The 23,421-nt window shown below is 42.3% G+C and overlaps 2 protein-coding genes across 11 annotated transcripts in view; both read right to left on the minus strand.

Annotated features, from left to right (window-relative positions):
- The window catches only part of KANSL1L (KAT8 regulatory NSL complex subunit 1 like), a 61,728-nt gene extending 60,162 nt beyond the window's left edge, over window positions 1-1,566 (minus strand). For 7 of the 10 annotated variants that reach the window (XR_005956863.1, XM_041487680.1, XM_041487675.1 and 4 more), the window contains exon 1: window positions 1,428-1,566. The gene's annotated coding sequence lies outside the window, so the exon portion shown is untranslated. Of the gene's footprint in view, window positions 1-1,335 lie in introns of all 10 variants that reach the window. The other 3 variants (XM_041487679.1, XM_041487674.1, XM_041487677.1) reach the window with 3 other exon arrangements.
- A 403-nt stretch (window positions 1,567-1,969) lies between these two features.
- ACADL (acyl-CoA dehydrogenase long chain) lies at window positions 1,970-18,168 on the minus strand. Its single transcript, XM_041487709.1, has 11 exons — window positions 18,012-18,168; window positions 16,436-16,597; window positions 13,838-13,975; window positions 13,270-13,434; window positions 12,290-12,356; window positions 10,896-11,060; window positions 10,178-10,279; window positions 8,283-8,396; window positions 6,048-6,175; window positions 4,013-4,099; window positions 1,970-2,637 (listed from the first exon to the last, which is right to left on the minus strand). Exons 1-11 carry the CDS (start codon window positions 18,083-18,085, stop codon window positions 2,544-2,546), a joined length of 1,296 nt encoding a protein of 431 aa, XP_041343643.1. The 5' UTR covers window positions 18,086-18,168; the 3' UTR covers window positions 1,970-2,543.
- Between the last annotated feature and the right edge of the window lie 5,253 nt (window positions 18,169-23,421).

Raw genomic sequence — 23,421 nt, forward strand, 5'->3', positions numbered from 1 at the left:
AAATAGATTGGGCAAAAACCCATAAGCCCAAACAGGATTAGTGGGGAGTCTCCACGTTCAGCAGTGCTCACTGTGCAGGCACAACTATCCAGACAAAGCACTCCAGGGTTTTGTACACCCCAGAAGATACAAGCACAAATTCCTCCTACTTGGAGAAAAAACCCACCAAAACACAGCACACCCTCCACCCCAAAGGATCTCTCTTTGAACACTAAGAGATCTCCATTTAAGGCAGACCACCCAAAGTTTCAATCATAAAAAACATCCAAAAGGAGGCACTTCAAGTGGAACTCATCAGTACTAATTTATGGTAAAATCCATGACTCATTAAAATATCTGAACAGGTTTGTTTTCCTCCTTGTTCAGATCTGCTTCTGAACAGAGAATTGATAAAATTTCCAAGTTTACTACCACATCATCAACTAATTCTTCTTCAATCTATATCACCATATTTGCAAAGCAACATCTGAAGTGATTTTTAATATATGTTAAATGCTTTTTGTAGTACAACAGGTGCCTCTGTAAGAAAGTTGCACATATGTCTCTAACGTAAATATCTGCAATACCTTCTGGTACTTTTCATCGTAAATTCCGTATCAACATATCAGTGATACTTTTGAATTTCAGCCTTTGAAGACAGGCTATAAAACCTGGTCTTAAATGAAACCCACTCAGCTCTTAAGGTGCTAATTAAGATGACTGGAATTTAAGCTCCTCAGAACATTCCCCAGGATTTCAAACCATGGACCAATACAGCAGGAGAGTCCTAAGGCACACTGACTGCTTTCTGTATAATTTTTAGCATTTCCTTTTTATCAAACTAGCACAAAAAGGAAGTATTTACCCTTTGACAAAATGCATACTTTAATAATTTGTAATTCTTTTTAATTGGCTCACATTGCAAATTGGAAATTGAAAATTCCCATTTTTAACTTGCTTCCCGTTAGAGAGGGAATACCTCAGTCACTGCTACATTTTTGTGGGGGGGAGATGCTTCATTTTGCAAAAAGGGGTTGTTAAGTCTAGCTCAGAAGCACAGAGGAGCTCTCAAGGCAGGCTGCAGGACCTGAGTCTGAGCCGCTCCCCAGAGCTCTGCTAACTACTTCATCTAAAGCCCTGCAAGCGGTGCGCGGTCTGGGAAGTGTCGCGCAGGGTCCGCCCCGAGGCACAGCCCTGCGTGGCCGTGGGCACACGATAATTCCCAGCGGGAAGTTTCCATCCGTTGTTTAAATCCCGGCTGGGACACGCGGGGCGGGCGCGGAGCGGCTCCGCCCCTTCACGCGCGGGCCCCGCCCCCGCCTCACGGCCGCCGGCCCCGCCCCGCCGCGCGCGCACCTGCCACTCCCGCCGCGGGAACCAACCGCCGCCCGGCCCCTCCGTGCCCCCGCCGCCTCACGGCGCCCCGCCGCGCCGCGCCCCGCGCTTGCCTCCGCGTCCGGCGGGTTCTCCGCAGCGGCGCCGCTGCCGGCGCCGCCTCAACCCCGCACAGCACGGCGCCCGCCACGGCTCGCACTGCCGCTCTTGAAGAGTCCGCGCCCAGCTAAAGCGCAGCGCGGCGGGGCGGGGCCTCCCCCGCTCCTCAGGGGGAGGAGCGCGGCCAATCCGGGGCACCGGAGGGCGTGGCTCGGGCTGGGGGCGTGGCCTCCCGCCATTGGCGGGGCCCCGCCTGACGCGAGGACACCGCCCTCCCCTCACCCCCCCGCGCGCCGGGGCCGTGAGGGAGGGGAGGGAGCCCCGCCGCTCCCCGCTCCGGCCAGCTTCAACTCTCAACGCCCAGCGTGGGTAAAGAGCTAAAAAACCCTCCTGAACAGACACGCAGTCCAAGTTACTAGTGCGAATAAACAGCCCACAAGTTCACCTGCATCACACTGCCTCCCTCCGAACTCCCCCTCAGCGCCCTGAGGCGAACACGGGCACAGAGGGAGAAGCCCCGTTTCCCCGCGGGCTTTGAAGTAACCGCAGACAAGCGTGAGATTGCATAGAAATGCTTTATTATGTTTATTTGACCAAAGTAATTAAAATAAGGCATTCCGGATTAGATGTACACATAGAGGTCAGCTGCACGCCAGGTGGCTGCTGCACAGTGAGCAGGTGTATGGCAACAGCAAGAGAGTCAAGCTCTGCTTCTCAAGGGGAAATACAAATTCAAAGTTACATTAATATTTAATGTTGTTTATTTGTTATGAATAGGGCTTCTCTCAAGATTTGCTTCTGAAAAGCAAGGTTTGGATTCAACACAATGGGTTCAAGTCTGAAAGACCAAGCTACCCAACGCTCCAGAGATAAAATTGCCTTTCACTACCACAGCTCTTGACACCCAGAGAACTATTCTGTGTTGTACAAAGACATTTAAATTTTAAATTCATTAAATATTACATATCCTGCATGTGAGCACACTGTTATTACTAACATGTGCTTTAAGTGCCACTTCCTTTAAAGAACATTATACAGCATATTTATTTTACTTACATTCTGATGTCTGATTTTATGTCATATATTAATATAGAAAAGGATTCTGCAAGACTCTGCAAAGCAGTAAGCATCTACTTGTCACTGACAATGTCTCTAGCAATAAGTTCTTTCATTATTTCATTGGTACCACCATAGATTGGCTGAACACGGGCATCCACAAAAGCTCTGAGGGAGGAAAAAAACAAAAGAAGATATTACAAACAATGCCTCAGAATGACCATACAATCAAAAAAAAAAAAAAAAAAAAAAAAAAAAAAAAAAGAGAGCATTTTCTCTTTAGAGATCCCTCTTTCCAAAGTATACTCTTCCCATTGATAAAGTAGTGCTTATTTTCTAAGAGGCTTCAACTACCTAGAATATTACAACTTTCCAGGGTGGGGTGTGCCAAACCAGGAACTGGGTCAGCATCTCTTCCCTGTTTGTTTATAGTGTAAACTCTCCACTATTGCCTCTAAATTAAACAAAAATATAAAGCCCTATAAACCCAGACTCCTGCTACTACTCCACTCCCAATTCTTGTTCCTGGTGACAGCACGCAGGACAATGACAGAGCTTTTCCATCTCCATTCTGCTTCCTCACACAGGAGCAAAGTGACATTCCCTGGAAATTGACTTATTACTGGAGCACAGAGATAATAAAACCCTGTGTGGGGAACTACTGTACACACAGACAAGCAGGGCTTTAAGGACACCCCAAAGTGGCCTTTCTTTAATAGGACACTGCAGATCACTCACAAATTACACTCTATGAAAACATGGAGGAACAAGTTATTTTAAAGCAACATTTCATACTCAATGTATTTAAAATTTAAAAAAAATATAAACCTCAGTTAAAAAAAAATTAGTTTACTTATGACAATGCACAGCAGTCTTGTATTTGCTATTTCTACTGTCAGATTACCACCTCTTTAATATATATAATAAAAACAGCACAAAATCTCTACTTAGTGTGTAACGTTTGTACACAAACTTCACAGCAAACACAGAAGGATATATACAAAAGCACCATAAATGTTTCTAAATTCATAAAGGCAGAAAAAAATGGGAATGGCAGATTTCTTTTTCTACATATAAATCCCTTAACTTTTTAATTTTAAAAGGTGTAAAAAAGCTGAATGTAGCCAGTTATGCTCTTGATTTAATTACTTGATACTCAGTGGTAGAAGAAACATGTTTTCTTCACCCATACGCATTTAATTTCAGATAAAATATAAAACTAGCTCTCCTCATTTCTACTTTTTATAGTTTTGCTTCTGTTTTTCAATTAACATTTTCTTCTAAAAAACACATTTTTCTTTTGTGAAAAAAAACAAACCAGACAATAAGACAATAATTGCTGAAGAGATTTTGAGTTATTTGGAGAATCAAAACAAAGTCTTCCCATAGATATCTGTACAGTAGACGCCCTTTCAATTAAACATGAAAAAAGGAACATTAAATCACTACTAACACCAAACAACTAACACAGGGATGCAAAGGAAGTGCCTCATTTGACTTTGCTGGTAATCTTTCATCATACAGTCTGAAATGTTACACTTACTTGGCAATTGGATACTCCCACATGTACCCCCATCCTCCGTGCATTTGGACACACTGGGTAGCGATGCTGTTCTGGAGATCAGAACACCTTAAATGGCCAAAAGGAAATTTGATTTTAGAAGGACATCATGTTGCAAAACATAAAGATATGTTCACAAGACAAAAACATAACATGATTAGTAAGAAATAAATACAGCTCAATTGAATGCATTAAAGTTTGTTCCCTTTATGGGACAGCTTTTGGAGAAGGAAAAGTTTCAAAACAGACAGGCTTGTTTACCTTTCTCCCAGGCCAAGAGAATCCTTTTGTGAAGCAAGTTGATACAGTCTCTTTTCTTGCCAAATCACTCAGCTTTTCAGAAATTAACAATAAACCAGGCTTCCCCCCATCACCACTGCCATTAGCAACACACCAGGATACTCTTTGAGCATAACCATCACCTGGGCATAATTTATTTTCTGCAATAAACTTTCCCAATAGCCTTTTCTGCAATAGCCTTCAATTCTAAACATACTGTAATTCTCCAACAGCATTTTTTGACAACAAAATATGGATTTAATAGCAAAAAAAAAAAATTCCCAGCACTGGAAGCTCAAGCTATAGTTAGAAGACATGAAAAAACCCACTTTCTAAGAACACAGCTTCCAGTGGCAACAGAAGAAATGAAAATGAAAAGCTAATTGCTTCTTCTGGAATAATGCTCTTTTCCCCAAACCATCCCCTCATTCATTTAAATCCTCACAGTTTATGATACCAAATGTAATTCTGCAGCTGTGAGTTACTGCAACTGTCTTTCCTAAATATATTCTCAAATTCAAAATTTTAGGTATGTACCACAACCTGTCACCACAAGAAAAACCACACCAAAACAACCTTACAGACCTTTTCCAGATATGAAAAAAGAGATGCACAAACCAGGTTTTAAACTCCTTCAAAGCTCTAACTCAAGTCATTGACTATACAAAAAGTTTGAAGGAAAATTCAAGACTGGAGAGAATGTCCCAATACATTAGGGAATAAAGCAATTCTACATTGAAGCATTTTCTAGACCATTTAAGTGAGTGTTATGGAAGGGTCATAGGGACACCACTGGGGAAAGAGGAAATCCCAAACAAATCATGATGGTAAACAGCTGTGAAAGTGAGGGACTTTCAAATGCCCAGCTCAGGGAAATGTGCTGAGGAAGTGAGTCTGCACATCTCAGCTGGCATTAGTTGCTTCCTCCTCCTCAAAATGGAATGCCTCTGCTTCTGTACCTGGTACTTCTAGGTAATCACTGCCAGGAACAGCACTCAGAACCCTTCCTTCCATTGTAAATATTTCTGCTCATTTCCTCTGTTCTTATTTTGAAAAGCCTAAAACCTGTAAGCAAGTGTATCTTCAATAAATTTCTTTGCTCATGGCTCATGTGCAAATGAGCTATAACTATACAAATTCACGTACCACTGCCTTAGATGTTTCCAGTTGTTTTGCTCTGGTAAAACTAAGTTAACATATGACACCACCAAGGACAGGGTGAGGGAGAAGTAGTTCTGGACAATATAGGAAAGCACTGTTCAGTCTCAGTTACAGCAACAGCTGTAGCCAACTATTTCTTCCCAAAATCAGATAGCTTTGAAAACTGGCTAGGAGGCCAAACAGCTATTGTTAAGTAACATTAACTAAACAGTATCACAGAGCTTCAACTATATTTAAATTTGGCTCCAAATATTCAAATTTTGCTTAAAAAAAAAACAACAAAGCCATTCACCCCACTAAAAAACAACAAAGAAAAGCAATAAAATACCAACAATAAATTGCTAACAGTAAAATGTAAATTTTTGTCTAAATACCAATGGAGCACTTGCTTTTAATTAAAGCTAAAGCAGAGGCATGATCTTGTTATTAATGGAAGCCTATTTTAAAAGTGTGCCTTTATTTTGAAATTGACCTGGTTAACCAAACTTAGTTCTCAGTGTAACTCTGATTTTTGTTGCCCACATCATTAGAGCCAAGACCACTGAAGTGCCACCCCCAGAGGACTGTGAGCACATACCAGTACTTTGCCATGGAGGCTGTGGCAGAGTCCAGGCGTTTGTCTGCGTGCAGCTGCAAACAGTTGTCCATAAAAGCTCGGCCCACACAAATCTGCGTTTTTATTTCGGCCAACCTGTGCTGTACTGTCTTGTTTTGGAAGAGGACAGAGAAGGGAGAGGAAAGCAGTACAGTGCAGTTTAAGACTTTAGGTAGAAAACGCAGCATTTTCCAAAAGGATTGCTGTGAGAAATCACTGTTTCAAACTTTGGCTCTGTACATCAGAATACATCATACTTTCCAGACAATTATGTATTCACCAGTCCTATTAGACAAAGTTACTGCTCTTTACTTCTCAAGGTCGACTCAAAACACAAATTTAAGACAAAAAGCAAAAGAGAAAGGGAAAACAAATTCCTAGAGAGCACGTGGCAGAAGGCCCAGAGCGCTCTGTCACTCTTGGCTCCCTCTGGCAAGGGAATGTCCTTTCACTCTGCAGAGCCATGAACTTTCCCAATTAATAACATTTCACCATCTACTGAATGCTTTTTCTATGTATTCTCCATAGTTTAAGCGACATGCAAAGAGACTGAAGCAAAAAATAAAAGAAATTTTAGAATATCAGAAAGTTTTTCAGCACCAAGTTCTGTCACATTGGAAAAGAGGTTTAGACAGAAGAGGTAAAATTCATCATAAGGTTGTGTAAAACCAGACCAGGCAGGCATTCCACTACCTTCTTGTAATTCTGGTAGGGAGGGGATAAAAACATCACCCACTAATAAAAGCTCTCTTATTTCAGTTCTAGAAATATATATATTAAAAAAATCTTGCTTCCCTTGACAATAATACTCTGGACCAGTGTACCACTACAAGGAAAGAATTAATTTCAAATGCTGTGATGTGGCATGGCTAAATGAATTAGCCCAAGGCAGAGCTCTAATTGGAAAGGATTATTTACAATATGCACACTCAAGTCATCAGCAACAAAAAAAAGAAATTGAAGAAATATGCAGAAATTCATTATTTTGGAAAAAATAATACATTTTATTAAATTTATTGTCCACCTGCTGGTGGCCTAGCCTAAAAAGGGAGATTATTTTGGAGACCTCTGCACAGTGAACTACTGTAAATAGGAAGCATCCCCTACCTACATTTAAACAAGTAAAAATATAGTTCTTTTGCGTTTCAGTTGCACAGTGAAAATTCCATCTGGAATTACAGATTCCTGAAGGTTAACTTTAAAAACTATGAAGATCATAATCCCCTGAAGGATATCTAGCATTCCAGCCTCTAAAAGTTTCAGCTCTGGTGCTCTTCACAACTAAAGATTTGAGTTTGTCAAACAAAGTCTCAAGGCGTAGAAATGGATTTTTTTGTTAATTATTTCAGAAGTATATTAAAAAAAAAAAAAAAAAAAAAAAGGCAGCCCATCTTTAGCCCATCAGAGTCAGTTCCATCCTATAAACCAAACACAGGCAGGAGCTTGGCCTCCTTCAGCCCTAACAGTTTATGTCCTTGTCAGGAAAACTGTATTACAGCAATCCTGTGGAAAGCAACATCAATTTTATGACTGCAGCTATAGAGTGTAGGCACAAACATCTGAAAATTCAATTACCTACCCCCATCAGCAGCGAGCTCTGCCCACAGAGCATCACCCAACAGTTTTACACGCAGCCACACAAACACCCAGACTGAGGAATCTCATCACAACATTCATGAAGCACCTCCACAGCACTCGGGCAGCAAGGTCACTGCTGCGAGTCCCCCTCCTCCAGGAGCATCCAAAATAATTTTTCTGCAATGCTCTGTGTGCAGAGAACACAGTACCTGCACAGGCTGCCCCCAGGATTTCAGGCACAGACAAATTCAGGAAGGTGTGATGGACCCTGTGATTAGCACCTCTGGCAGGAAAATGCAAGCCTCAGATCAACAAGGGAATCTTTCTCCAGCTGCAGCAAGGAACCAGCATACTTTCTGCCCACCTATTTCCCCCTCAGAAGCAGCACTGCTGGGAGGTTACCTACTCAAGTCATAAAATACATACATTAAGGCTTTCCTGGTGCTTCTTCAAAATTATTCTTTTTGCATTTCAAAATTGAAAAATGGGCACGGAGGCAAAACCCAGCCACAGTGAAAGCTTTGAAAATGACCCTTTTAAAACAGCCCAGTGATTTTCATTTGGTCACTACTTCTCATACACTGCTGTACAGCAAACACACCTTAGAATCTGTACACAAGCAGCTCAGTTCTAACTCACCTGCAAATGTGCAATTGTCTTCCCAAAAGCTTTTCTTTGCCTCACATAATTCCTTGTTTCTTCAAACATGAATTCACAGCTAGCAAGAGCCATGTCAGCAATTAGCAGTCTTTCCTTTTGAAACACAAATTACAGAATGCAGTTGAGTTAGTCCTAAATTTCTCCACATCAGATGCACAATTAGGACACAGATGTTCAGTGCTGTTCATTAAGGGAGTAAGAGCAGAAGTCACATAAAATATCAAACCAGACATACTGCATTACTGAAATTAATGAGTTGGACAAATGCCTTGCTGTCTAAAGCTCACTTTTAAGGCTTTACTGGCATAATGCTCCACCACAATGACTCAAAAAATAGCTACAGATTGACTACAGGAATCTTACTGACTAAAAAATTCACATCAGATTCTGTTTCAATTATTGGCTTCCACTGCTCAGTTTAAATAACAATTGTATTTAACAATTTCAGTAGGACAACTCTAGGGGTAAAAAAACCTACAAAAAATGGCTTGTTGTTCTGTCTTCATTGCACAGTGAAAAACAAAAACTAAATGCAGAACAATTTTTTCTGGCAACATTGAAACAGTCTGACGCACTGCATTGAACCTGCCCATGAGGACATCTATTTAAAGCATTAAAAGATTTCCTTTGATCAGATTTCGTATTTACTCACAGTACAAAATTAAAAAATATGATCCCTACCAAATGAGGTAAATATGTCATAGCTTTGACACAGCACAGACACATTTTGGAAAACAACATTGCCTCCTTGTCCTCCAAAATAATGGCAAAACCTCATAAACTGACTCGTAAAGTAGCAAGGTATTTTGGCAGCTAAACAACTTCTTTACTTTGTTATATGAACAGAGTTCCACGTAACTTTAATATGCTTTTACTTGCAGAAGAGCTAGAACAGCAGTGCTTGTTTCTTGAAAGAGAATGCCAAATGAATCAGAGATGTCCAAGTTACACTTAATTTACTAAGCAAAGTGCTTCCATACTAGAAGTACACAAGAAATTTGTGGTACATTCTTTTTAATACACTGCCCTCGGGTTTTTCAATAGCTGCATTGCTGATTAAGGGATCTGTCTTTGAGCTGGTGGGGTATCAACACTTTCAGCACTGTGTGCTTCAGTTAAAAATCAACGGTATCAACAAAACACTGCACACAAGACTGTCAGAGACTGGAAAAGATTGATGTCTTGAGATGCATGTGTGGGGGTAGGGGGGGCAGGTCAGGCCCTGCTCTGCACACCACAGCCCCTGAGCACCCCATCCCTGCAGTGTCTGTCAGCTGTGGCACACTGGAGGCAGTGTCCCAGTCTTGCCAAAGCCAGCTCCTGAGTGTCTGGGTGACCACAGTCTCATCTGGGAGGACCAGGGTGGCTCTGGGGGTTAAAAGGCTGACCACAAGAGGACCTTGTCTTGACCCTATCAGCCTCTTGGAGTCTCTACCTCATCATCACTGCAACTCAGGAGTTGGTAGTTACATGTGTGTTTTTCTTTATTTTTTCTATCTTTCTCCCTTTCTTCTTCTAATTCTCTTTTCATGGAACATTTTGGGTAACATAACATCAGACAGGTTTAAAGGTTGCTAAGTTAAACAGACTAAGTTAATGCTAAGGCAAGTGTTTCATGTTAATTGGATGTTGCACTACATCCTTTGTCAAAGTTCCTTGATTTTCTACATTTTGCCAGCAAACTTGTATAATTTTGACCTCCTGAAAATATCTGGTCACTATTTTTCCTGTGAGCTTAACCCATACAAATGTTTTGGGGTTTTACAAAGGCTTCAGCAACCCAGGTGGCTCACCACAATACATGAACTTCACAACTAATGACAAAATCTGTCTCTGTTCTTCCTGCAGACAGCAAACACTCACATTCCTTTTACCTGAGGCAGCTCTGCCATCAGATAGTAGAAGCCTTTGTTCTCTTTTCCAAGCAAGGCACTGGCTGGCAACCGCACATCTTCAAAAAACAGCTCTGCTGTGTCCTAAGAGGATTAGAAATGCAACAGTGAGTCTGACATTCCCATCCCATTAAACTAATTTTTCCCTATTTTCTTCTTGCTATTGTGCACTTCAACTTGAAATCCCAGATTTAGCCTTCCTCCAGAAGTCATCTAGCTTACATGCTACTCAGAGCAGCTCCAGAAAAACAATCAGCTGAGGGCCTTGTCTAGTTAAGCTTTCCAAAGTTCAAAAGATGAAGGCTCCAGGGTCTCTCTCAGCCCCTGTGCAAGTATCCAACCACTTTCCTGGTTGACCTTCTTTCCTAATACCTACTAAGAATTCTCCTTAATGTAACTTGTCTCCTCTGCCACTCTCCTCCTCAAAGGAGGATCAGGCCCATCTCTACAGCTAAACACATCAGTAAATTCCTGTTTTCCCAGGCTTCTTCAGATTAAATGCATCCAGCTTCCTCAGCCTCTCTTTGCACATCACATGCTTCAGACTTCCACAGGTAAAATCAGGATACATTACATGTTTGTGCTCTGAAGTCTAACAACTAGAACAGAACCATAGTTCCATCTTGTATTTATTTATCCAGGCATTAAGTGGGTTTAGACTTTCTCCAAATCGATTGCATTTGAGGTTGCATGAACTCACTTGAGCTTTCAGGCCAATTTTGTTAAGTTTGCGTCCTTTGATGAAACCTTTTGTTCCATTTTCCACCAGAAAAAGGCTGATCCCATGAGCAGGGGATCGGGCCTCCCGGTCTGTAACCGCAACCACGATCACCACGTCGCTCATCCAACCATTAGTGATGAACACCTGTAAAAAAAAGGAATTCAGAATAAAGCAACGTGGATAGAGGTCAGAAGAGATCACCAAGTAGCAGAAACTAAAATTACATTGACACTTTCAGAGATGAACTAAAAGGCAAGATTCAAGTGTCCAGAAGAATTTCAAGCTTTTGATATTAAGTGTTTAGGAACAAGGCAGACATTAATTTGAGAAGTATTGTGTGGGACAGAAGTGTGAAGTTAAAGAATGCACAAATCTGTTTCTTCTGTCTGTCCCATGATAAAGAAGGAATACAGTATCAAATGTAGATATTAAATAAACACAGAGGTTCTCTTGTCTAGAAATTAAATTATTTAGGCATAATACTCAAAACTATCAATGGCTTCTTGTAACAACTGTTTACTATTTTCCTGCAGAACAACTCATGAGCCTGTCAAATGGATCCATCTTAAGTCCAGCAAAAGAAAGCTTCCTGTCCTGTGTGGCTTCAAATGAGTGGCATGAGCACCTTTTTAGCACCTACGCATATATATCTGCTTGCACACATTCTCACCACTGAAATTCTGCTAAGACCAGAAGTCTCTATCACTAATATGTTATCAGCAGCAGTACAAAGTAAGATTAAGACATTTCACAGCTTCCAAAAAAATGGCCGGTTGAACCTACACTCCCACTTCAACACCATTTCTGCCTTCTTATTTTTCATTATGGTAATGAAAAAACTGCTTTGCCACAACTTGACAACACAGTGAGAGCATCTGATGCAGCTGTTTTGGTTTTTTTTCTAACAAGACCAGCAAGCTCCTGAATACAGATTCCACAGCTTGCATTGTAGTAACACAAGTTTTTACTCAGGCCACAGAAGATTTCACAGCAGTAGTGTATACACTTTATTGTCAAACATCAGTACTGAGAACCATACTGCTCATACTACACAGCACATTTTTCCCCCCCTCTCCTTCACAGTTTAAGGGAAAATAAGCCTTTCAATAGGCTTATTTTAAAGTTACAAAAAAACAACCTAGACAAACCCTCCCATTAATCAGTTTGTAAATTGCCTGCAACAGACATATCTTAAGACCTATAAAAAAAAAGTAACTGGAAAAAAATCCCACCTACAACATAACCAACAAAAAAAACCCGAACAAAAAGGATTGGGAGGAGATGCTGAGAGAAGTGCACATCCTTTAGCTGCATTCAGCTACATGTGTTCAGTTCCTAAAGCCCACGAGCAGTATGTATGTCAGTGCACTTACCTTACTCCCATTAAGAATCCAGTCACTTCCATCTTTTTTTGCATATGTCCGTACTCCCTGCAAGTCACTGAAATGAAATTCAAAAGGTCCTTCACAAAATCATTCCAGAAGCTGCAATTTGTATCTTGGATTCTATCCAGTACAAAATAAGATAGATTTTATACCATCCAGACATGGGCTCAGTGAAAGAATAGTGATACATCATGAAATAGCTGAGTGTAACAGAAACCACAAGCAGGGTGTGGAAAAGGACAATAAATCCATGCAACCCTGCAGGAGCATGAGGTCCCATTTCCCCATCCCTGCTTGTGGGAGGTGGTGTAATGCAAGCTCTGACATCAACAGGCCAGCATCCACTTACACAGTACACCTCAGACAACAAATGGCAGATAAAACCAATCCTCTTCACAGGCTCAGTCCTGATTTGGAGGCTCTGTGAAAAGCCATGAGCAACATCTGCCATTTGTAGAAACCTCACACCAACAGGTTTTGCACTTCACGTGTCTCTCTCTCTTTTGGAAACTCATCAGATCAGCAGTGTCTACTCCAAACGTGCTGGGCAAGGAGGGACATTTCTCTGAAAGGATTCAGAGGGAATAAAAACAAGGTGTTCTGCTCTACAGAAAAAGCAAATAGTAAAGCCAAGCCTTCTTTACCAAAGTATGTAATTTCCCACTTTTTTTTCTCGTGTTGTAAGTATGCTCACATGCAAGCAAGTTGGTATCTATAAACTCAGACTGCAGAAGCAAATACAAAGCATCTTTGCCCACAGTGGGACAACACAGAAATGGACTCTGAGCTACAGTCCTGAAATGACAAAGCTGTAATAAAGTAATCTATAACAGGTTTTTTGAGTCTTATCTATAACGTAGGACAGTCTAGTCTGTAAAGTAACTAACCAGGAGGCTCAGAATGTTTTTCACTGACAAACCAACAGAGAGCAAATGATGTTGAGACCATTGTTTCAGTATTTGGCTTACCTGCCAGCCCCAGGTTCTGTCATGGCAATAGCTCCAATGCACTTGCCTGCAACCATTTGGGGGATGAAGTGTTTAATCTGTTCTTCAGAGCCATAGTTTGCAATGTAGGGCATGACTATATCTGAATGAAGGCTGAACCCTGGGCCTGTACAGTTAACATACATCCTGGAAAAAAATGGGAGGGGGAGAGTTCAGAAAAATGTCCTACCAAAGACTTGAACACTGAACTTGGACCATTACAACACAGAGACAATAATGAAGAAAACCCCACTATACAGAAGTCTCAGAGATCTTTTACCATGACTTATAGAAGTTAATTTCACAGCCAAATGGGTACATAACTTAGCAGGCCAAAAACCCCAAACCTTCCCCCAGTCACAAAGCCAGTGTCACTCAAGAATACTTAAAACAGGAGGGATTTACATATATGTAAAATATCCTTTTCACCGAAAAGATAACATCATTTTCTCTAAGAAAATGTAGTCCACAATTAGGATAATTTATGGAAAAAAATACAGTCACAAACAATATGATCATTGACATTCTTCCTGAAGCATGCAGTACTCACTGCTCCTCCCAGACGATGGCTGAAGAGAGAATATCTGCTCCAATGCCTCCATGCTTTTCAGCAATAGCAACACCCAGCAAGCCCTGCTGTCCAGCTTTTTCCCAGAGCTCCCTGCTCACTTGGCCATCCTTCTCCCACCTGTGGAATGAACAGCAAGCCAGGGTCACACACACTGAACACCCCACGTGCTACTGCTTATCAATGGAACACTAGCAGACAGTGTGAAGGGACACAGACAACTCCATGTCACAGCCAAGAAGCAGTGGCTTAACCACAGAGTTTCTAATCTTCAAGTCCACAGATGACACTGGCATTGCAGGGACACCAACTGCAAAACACGTCTGAACTCCTGCTTCCAATGTGCAACCTAACAAGATGTCACTAAGACTTGTTGTGACTCTTACACCAGACTGGGATTTAGGCAATTTAGCCCCAGCCATCTGGATAATTACAGGCAGGTCTTTATCCTCCTAGCATTCCATTTATAAATGTACATTTAGCCACATAAAAAATGAGTATAACACACATCACTATCTTTCATCAAAGATTTCAACTCTACCAATGAAAAATGCTTTATCAGAACCAAATGATACCACATTAATTTTGTATAAAAATCTGTCCCTGTGCACTTCTTATGAGTCAGTACTCTATCTTGGTAAATTACTGCTTTAAGGTACTTTCACGTTTGTGTAAACAGATAGTTAAGGCTTATCTGCTGACAGTTTGCAAACTTTAACACCACAGGAATCACCTATTCTTGGAAAATTAGTGCCTCTTTATGGGGTTTGCCAGCTCATTAGGGATGGCCATTAACGGTCCAGGTTTTCTTTTTTTTAATGCCTTTATTTTCTAATGCCACAATTTAAAAATGATATGGTAAACAGATTATATCAGAGACATTCCTCTGACACACCTGTGCACAGCAGAGCTGTACCACTGCTATTTACCTGCAGTTAATCAAGTATCTTATCCAACATATAAAACAGAGTCAGAGAATCACAGAAAGGTTTGGATTGGAAGGGACCTTAAAGCTCATCCAGTTCTGACCACCTTCCATAGGTAGGAACACCTTTCACTATCCCAGGTTGCCCCAAGCCCCATCCAACCTGACCTGGACCACTCCCAGTGATGGGGCAGCCACAGCTTCTCTGGGCAAGCTGTTCCAGCATTTAAGCTAACTCACAGAGCTTTTGCTCCTACACTGGAAATCTTAAATCTCTTTTTACCTTCTTTGCTTTCCCCGTGATCCCCACTTTCAGGGACTTTCCTGTCCCTGCTTCACCCAGCACCAAAGCTTCTCCTCCTCCCAACAATCCACAACTGCATTCACTGATGCTACATTTGTCTCTTCACCTCAGCCCAGACAATTAATGTTCTGTGCCTGAGGCCTCCTTGTTTCCTTGAAAGGTGTGGTTTCCTTGAAAGGTGTGACAACAGAGTGGTTCATAGGCCACTGAAGTGATGCAAGAATACAAGCTGAACTTGACACAGCCTCCTTAAGAAACTGTTGTGTCACCAAGATTGCAAATAGGATCTTGAGCAACCTCAAGCACAGCCAATACACGTCCACAAACCTGCCCTGGAAGTCCTTCCAACACAAAATGAGGGAAAACATCTGGTTTTATGGACAGATATGACTGCAGTGGAAGAGCATAACGCTACAAGGTTGTGGTTTGAGGATAAAAAAACCCAAACTGTCACCAACCCTGCTGTAAGCCTCCTGCTGCTCATTCCTGTCCCAGAGCCAGGATGTTCCACCCACACAACTGAGGCACCTCAGCTGTTTGTGGATACACACTTGAGCTGTGTCAGGATCCTCTCATCTGGCAGGGCAGTTTCAGAATAAGCCCTTCACTATCCCTTGCTGTTTGCACTTCAAGTAATCTAGAAATTGCTTAAGACACCAGTACAGCTTGACACTTTCAGTTCAAAACCATACCCTGAGTTAATTTCTTTCCTTTTCACCACTATAAAGTGATTGGATATGCCCCTAAAAAAAGGGCTGAAACCACCCTCCAGCTCTAGTTCAGTGGAATTGCAACACTTCTACTCTGTACAGAAAATGCACATTTTTCCACAGAAACAAAAAATAAAGAAATTCAAACAAAGATGTTTCGTGCAAGTTTCTTGGCGATGCGTAATTCACCTCACCATGCTATAAGTACTCGCACGTAGCTACAAAATCTACTGCAACACAGTAGGAGATGATCAAAGCCTTTTTCAGTGACTATTTCCCAATAGTGTGGGAACTGAAGTGTCCCCGAACTCTACCCCAAAAACATCTCTGTCAGTTAATCCTAGAGGCAGGGAAACTCTGCTGCAACTCTGCAAACTGCATTTCTCTGCTCACGGGCCTAAGCTGAGGATGCCAGATTGTCCACACTCAGCTCAAAGGATGAATTCAATTTTGATTATGTATGATTTTCCTTCATCCATGACTTTCACAGGTTTGTTTTAATTTGGTAAAATTGAACTAGAAAGCTTGTATATGAAAACTAATAATCTTTATATCATGTTCTATCAGAAATAACACTGCGGAAAGCATTTGGGGAAAAAAATTAATATTGGCAAACCAAAATGTTTAGGAGGTTATCTTACTCTGCATGAAAAGGCAGCACTTCTTCCTGAAAGAATTTCCTGGCACTCTCCCTGAAGATATCATGCTCTGATGAGAAGATCCTCCGAGTGCCTATGTCAGTCAAAGTTTTAGCAGAAGATGGCTCCAGGCGCTTTGTGCCATGCTGCTCTGTTTGCAGAGGACTGGAAAAAGACAAATTAATGCATCTGTTAGAACACAGGCACCCTATTTGCATAACCCTTTCAAAAGGGAGGAAACTCCTGGGTTACTAATACAGCTCACATCCCAACTCTGGCACACCATGAGGTCTAAAGGATACCCGTGATAAATACAAAGAAATAACATCCACTGCACTCCACTGGACTATTAATTCAGGAAAAGCTGCTTTGTCCTTAACACTTCAAATAAAGTAAAAACAATAATAATACATCTTTAAGTAAAAGAATAAAATTACCCTAATGAAAACAAAAGAATACTTCAACAAAAAAATAAAAACTGAAACAGTGGTAAATGTCAGTAGTAGAAACCACAAAAGGAAAGCCTAATTATGAAATAAGAAAGAAGGGCTTATAACACTTTTGTAGGGGTTTGGAACATCAAGGATGACATATTACTTTAAGGCTGAAATGAAAATTCGCTTCTCATATTTGTGCATTGGATTCTCTGACTTGCTTTTGTTGTATTGCCACGAAACATCAGAAACTTTAAGCACAGAGTACATGGAAAAGGCATTCACTTTTCCTTCCTCAAACTATTTCGTTAGTCTCTCAGTTCCTCTGCACATCAACTGTGTGTAGGACTACAGAACTCAGCTGAGCCTATGCTTATTTACTCTGCTACAGAGAGAGAAGTCTTTATTTACTACCACGTCTAGTTAATCAGGCTCTGCCAGTGCAATAATCCCCCTGAAACGCAGACTCTACTTACATCTAATAATTGGAAAAAACAGGATATAGCAACTTTCAACTGAACTATAGCTTGTTGAGTACTTTGTACCCTCAAAGCCAGGCACACAGTGACTCTCAAAAGCTCCACCTTATTTTTAAAGCTGTTTAAGACAACGTTGAGTTTTATTTAAGCCCAACCTTTTGTTCAATTGTGTCACCCAGGGAAGGGCCTGGTTGCTCCCTGCTTCTCATACCGGGAAAGACAACAGGAAGGTCTGGGAAGGTGTGATCCCACTCCTGCCTTTCCACTGCTGCCCGGGGGAACGCGGTGCCCGGGCAAGGTCGCGCCCGCTGTCACCCGCTGCCAGCACGGGACCGCTGCTCCCGGAAAGTGGGGCAAAGGTCGGCACATCACGGGGATGGATGTGCCGGGGCTCCCGGGGCTCGCCCAGCCCCAGCCGCCTCCTGCCATGGGGGCAGGACCCCACCGACAGCGGCTGCACGCGTGTACACGCACCCACAGCTCCGAACACACACCGAGCTGCGCGCACAGCCGCACCGAGCGGACGGCACAGACACACAGCCCCCAGCAGCCGCGCAAAGACATCCACGCCGCTCTTTACGGAAGCCAAGCCCAGGGGCGCTCAGCCACCCTCACGGCTCGCTGCCTGCCGCCCCAGCGCTGCCCACCACGGCCGGTCCCGCTCACCTGGGCTGGGCGGAGAAGGGCCGGGAGCCGGCGGCCCTCAGGAGGCCGCGCAGGCGGAGCAGCCGCGTCGCCATCTTACGGGACGGGGCGGGACAGGACAGGGCGGCACCGCCGCCGGAGCCCCGTGAGTTATCCCTGCTCCCGCCCACCTACGGCTGGAAACCTCTTCCGGGCTGGGGGCGGGAGTACCGTGAAACATCAGTATAATTAATATTTTTCTAGTGTAGCTTTGCAATCACGTCATGGAGGGGAGCGGGAGCAAAGCCGGAGGAAGGGGTTGTGCGCTGAAGGCGGCTCGTGTGATGGCAGCCGGCGTGAGGGACGGGCCGCGGCTCCATCCTCCTTCTTCTTTCCCCTCAGGAAAGGGGGTGTTCCTCCCACCAGGGGCGGCGTGGCGGGAAGCTGAGCCCCGGCCCCTGAGGGCTGCCCCTCGCGGCCTTGTCGCCATTGCGAGGGCCGGTCCTCCTGCTGTCCGCGGGTTTTGGTTGGCAGAACCTGCCCACCGAAATAATTTAGCACACTTTTTGTGGGTTTTTTCTTCTTCTCTTTTTTTTTTTCTTTTTTTTTTTTTTTTTTTTTTTTTTTTTTTTTTTTTTTTTTTTTTTTTTTTTTTTTTTTTTTTTTTGTTGTATATTTTTGGGGTTTTGTTGGTTTGTTTTGGTTTTTTGGGGGGTTGTTTGTTTTGGTGTGGGGACTTTTGTTTGTTTGGTTTTGGTTTTTTTTTTGTTTTTTTTTTTTTTGGTTGGGGTTCTGGTTTTTTGTTGTTTTGGTTTTCTTTTCTTTTTTTGAGTGCTGGTTCTCTGAATTAGGTGGTTTACCATTCTCGTATGTAGGCGCTTTCCAAAAATGTAGGTGGTGTTCTGAATGTTACCCATCGCACAGCACCAATTCACACACTGAAACAAAGTATTTCTATATTTTATTTCTAGTTTGTGTAAAGAAGCTAGGTGATAACCCATAAAAGGCTATTTCCCCATTCATCAAAGCTTTACGCTACTTACAGACTTTAACAGACAAAGGAATACCTTTTATTACATAACCTCTTTACTGATTAGTACTCAAGCCCCTATTTTCTAGTTGTTTCTCTCACTTCTCATGCAGATTAGTCCTCATGTGCAGTTCTTCCCTCCTTTGAGTCTGGAGTCTATTTTGAGTAGGTGGTCAATGAGCCAGTGGTCATAATCTCCCACTGCCAGAATTCCTTTCCTCCAGTTACTGAAATGCTCATAACTGTGCTAATTAACAATTGGGAAAAGAAAAACACCTACTCAAACAGTTATTCACATCTTGGGCGGGGGCTTCATATCAGAGCAGGCATTTCTTTAGGGAAGAGCAAACCACTGGAAGTGGGGAGAAGGATAAATATTTAATAGTCTGCTCATAGTTCTTTATCCCTTTGGCTCCTGAGGTCACCCTGCTGCAGGGGGCACAGTCCTGGCAGAAGATACTCCCCAAAGTAAGCCAATTTGGGAGAGTTTTGAGCCTTAAATGGGCATCATTTTCTCCAAGAAAGGAGCTCCTACCTACAATACCCTGACCTACAAACTGATAGATATAACTAGATATGCATAGAGATCTGATAACTAGATCTGATTTTTAGAAAGTATGTCTTACCAATCATCATTAAATATAGGGTTAAAATTATATACACTTCTCATAATTGTGGTTTTACATAATTCCCTCACTTCCTGTGTGGTGGTGTGGAACTTTCAGGATTTACCCTCTGGAGTCATAAGATGGTACAAAAAAATTCAGCAAAAAGGAAGTTTTGAACATTGATTTGTTGAAAAATTTTTAAAAATGCTGAAAAGGCTCAAAGTACAAAGCAGATTGGACCAGAAGATATTTTTCAATACTTCATAATTTTAAACTGATACTTTATTGAGAGTGAATTGCACAAAATTCGTTGAAAGACTGCTTGTGGTTTGGGTGGGTTTTTATATTGATCCATACTCTAAACCTGTTGTCAAGTTTTTTAACATATATAAAAAAATATTTTCAGCTACTGTGTTCCTGCGCCTTAAGCCGGGAGATGGCACTAGGGGAATAGCAATTCCTGTGGCTGGGCGTGTCTGAAAGCAGCAATGCCTTTGGCCCAGGGACGGTGTTTTCAGTGTGACACATCGGCAATACTCAGAGCTGTCTCTATTTGCAGACAGAAGCATCTGCATTACAAAATTGGTTGCAGCCTGGAAACTTAACGTGTTTTTTCATCTGGGAGTCTGATCTCGTGTTATTATATCAGAGTAGGCAGGAGGGAACCATGCAGGAGCAGTTGAGAGGGAAGAAGTGAAAAGGAGATTGTTGGGAATTACTGAACTTGGATGCCTAGAGGTAAAATTTGGCTATGCTTGTGAGGTCCTGTCAGGTACAGCCTCCTGGGAAGTGCCTTCCTTAAGCTGGTGTGGGTAAGCCCAACACCTCGGTCATGGGTCTGTTAGCAGGCAGGAGGCTGACAGGGAGATTTGCAGTCCTAGGGATGCCAGGTCAGCCAATTTACAGTCTTGGTAGCTTTGTTGTAGTGAGAAAATCTGGCAGGACATATCCCTTCACATATGCACCGTAACAGAGCCGAGAGATGGTAGATCTTGTCCTAAACCACAGAAAAGTAAACTTTTCCAGGTTTCTAGGATCTGTATCTGGGATCAGGAAATACCTTAAACAGACAGTGGCAATCAGATTGACATTTGGCATTCTTTGGGGAAGAAGGGTGCTACAAAAAAAGGGGACAATAAGAACAACCTTTTTCCTTTTTAATGTGCTTGCAGAAGACAGAGTAGAAGTAGATACTGCAAGAGGACAGAGAGTGCAAATGCTCAAATGTGCAAATGTCGCTCCTTACAGATGCTATTTCCAGTTCAGGACTGTGCTTTTCTTGCAGTCTAATGGGTCTTTACAGAGAGGTCTCTGCACCTCTGTTCCTCCTGGAGGCATAGTAACAGACTGAAATAACAAAAATTCTATTTTTTTTTTTTTTTTTTTTTTTTTTTTTTTTTGTTTGTTTGTTTGTTTCCTTTGACACTCCAAGCTGCACCGGTCTCTGTTCTCTGTGATAAACACTGTGACTCCCATCACACTCAGAAGTAACAATATCCACTCCTCTGGTATTAGAACTGTTGCCAGCACAATGTAAAGACACCAAGTCAGAGAGCTCCCCTGCGGTGTGTACAGCCCTGACCTGAGGACTTTGTGGCATTTGGGCTTTGCTATGAATTGGTTTGGTTGAGCAGACTCTTTTCAGTCACCCATTTATAGTTGTTTTTTTCATTATTTCCAGTGTTAGTAAGTCATTGCTACAGCTGGAAAGAATTACCTTCAGTGTCTGCTTTGCTGTGAACAATGTCTAACATGTTTACTACTGTATCATTTAAAGCATTATCTTGCTGAAAAAAATGCACGTGGCCTTGCTAACTACCAAAATAGCAAGTAAAGGAATTGTAGATTATCTGGAGAAAAAGTGTTCAAAGCTCTGTGGGTAAGACAAATTGAAATGAAAATTGGGTTGGTTTTTGTCAAACTTAAGGTTAATCTGAGAAACATGTATTCTCCAGACATGAAGACTGTACAAGTATATTCAGGTAAGAACAGCCATATAAAAAGAAATATCTGTTTTTAAGGAGAGAGAAGAGAGAATTTTTGCAGTCTTTCATTCCCACTGCAAAGTAAAAGAACTTGTAAAGGAATTGAGCAAACAAGTCTCATTGTATGCTTTCTTTCTGTCAAATAATTCACGTGCAACTTTCCATGTGTGTTTCTGAGCTAGGCTATCATTAGTCGTATTATGTCTGTAGCAGCATCTGTTGCTGTGGAATGGTGTTCTCCTCCAGGGATAGGCATGTTGGATTTTATTTTGATAACAGACAATTTAATGTGAAAAACTACCAGTGAATATAGCCCTTGGATGCAACTGTCCTAATTTTTCTCAGAGCTTTTTTGTCATGTGCTTGCCTTTGAATGATGTCTACTATCTAAGGTACAAATCTGAAGTGGAAGATCTGCTTATAGACATGTTCTTGAATGATCAGTCATTGTCAGCAGCTCCCTGACAGCTGTTGCCACCACATCCCAGCCCTGGGGGTGATTTCTGTCTCTGTATCTGGGTAAGGGAAGCTCCTGCTCCAACAGCCCTGGTCACCTGTGCTCCTCTCTTTTGCCACATGTGGTGGTGATACTGTCTGTAAAGCCAAGCTGCAGGGTCTGACCAGAGGTTTTGAAAACAACAGTGGGCAGCACTGGCCCCTCTCACAAAGCACTTGATTTCCTTTTCAGACTTTCAGTCTGTGTTGCAAAGAGTGAGTCCAACTGCTCATGTCCAGCATTCATGATATGAATAGCCTAGAGGTTTGGTTTCTGAGTAGGTTATTTAAAGCTGATGTGCTGTCTTTTTTTCATGAAGAATACAGTGCCAATTGAGCATGGGTGCCCATCAGGGGACCTCCATGTTCTTCGTCCAACTTTTTTATGTTGGCGTTATAGTGCAGGGAGAGCTGGAATAAGATGCACAGCTCTCAGCTTACTTCTCCCTTGATACGTGACTCTCCTTAGTGTGCCTTTGCATGGGTCACACCATGTCAGTCATGTGGGCATGGGATGATGTGACAGAGACAAACAGCAGCCAATGGTCGTGTCTTCAAGTGGGCATGGGCCCCTGGTGACCAGCTCTCATTCCTCCCTCCTGGCAGAGCACCACCACAGTGCTCTCACTCTCTGACCACATGTGGCATATAGGCACACAGCTGGAGGGAGAGCCATTCCTTCAGCATGTGCCTAGGAGCGCCAGGGAGATCCCACAGCCCTGCAAGGCCTGGGTGTGAGGTCCAGCATTAGCTGGGAGTCAGCAGAAAGTGCCACGTGGGAGTCTCATGAGCTGAGAATGAGACTTGGCAGGTCTGAAGGTGATGTTGGCAGGTGATAGCTCACCATGGGAGTGCTTTTGTTGTCCCTGGGTCTTCCAACATAAAACCTCAAACTAACATGTTTTAAAAAGGTTGCTAATCTGGGGTGCTGTCCTGAAGCCTGTGCAGGCATATCTTTGTCTGTTAGTTAGGTAGCTGTCAGCAGTTTTCAGCACTCAGCTGTGCCAATTTGGAGCTTGACTGTATGAGTTGTTCAGTAATTTATTTCAAAATCACTTCTACAAAAGCTGAAAAAGAGCAGCAGTTTCAGGGAGCAATACCAGTGAAGATAAAAATTACACATTGAAGGCCTGGTTTCCTCTGTGGGAAGAATTTTTAAGCCTGATACCAAAGGAATCAGCTACTTCAACTACTCAGGTGTTCATAAGTTTGTGTTTACATTAGCATGTGGCACAGGGTAAAAGCTCTCAAAGAGGGCTATGAAGAATTCAAATTTTCAGTGAAGTTTGTCTCCTGATGGGTTTTCTCCTGTGTTAATTAGCTGCAGACCATTA

The sequence above is a fragment of the Pyrgilauda ruficollis genome, unplaced genomic scaffold, assembly GCF_017590135.1.
Source record: "Pyrgilauda ruficollis isolate IOZ18807 unplaced genomic scaffold, ASM1759013v1 scaffold83, whole genome shotgun sequence".
Taxonomy (NCBI): Eukaryota; Metazoa; Chordata; class Aves; order Passeriformes; family Passeridae; genus Pyrgilauda; species Pyrgilauda ruficollis.

What these genes read in the sequence shown, in the direction of transcription:
- ACADL (XM_041487709.1), bottom strand. Translation starts at nt 18,085, where the DNA reads ATGGCGACGCGGCTGCTCCGCCTGCGCGGCCTCCTGAGGGCCGCCGGC. An exon ending in GTGCTGCCTTTTCATGCAGA is followed by an intron (nt 13,976 to 16,435) that starts GTAAGATAACCT and finishes TTCATTCCACAG; the next exon opens with GTGGGAGAAGGATGGCCAAG. An exon ending in TGATGGCAGAGCTGCCTCAG is followed by an intron (nt 8,397 to 10,177) that starts GTAAAAGGAATG and finishes GTGTTTCAAAAG; the next exon opens with GAAAGACTGCTAATTGCTGA.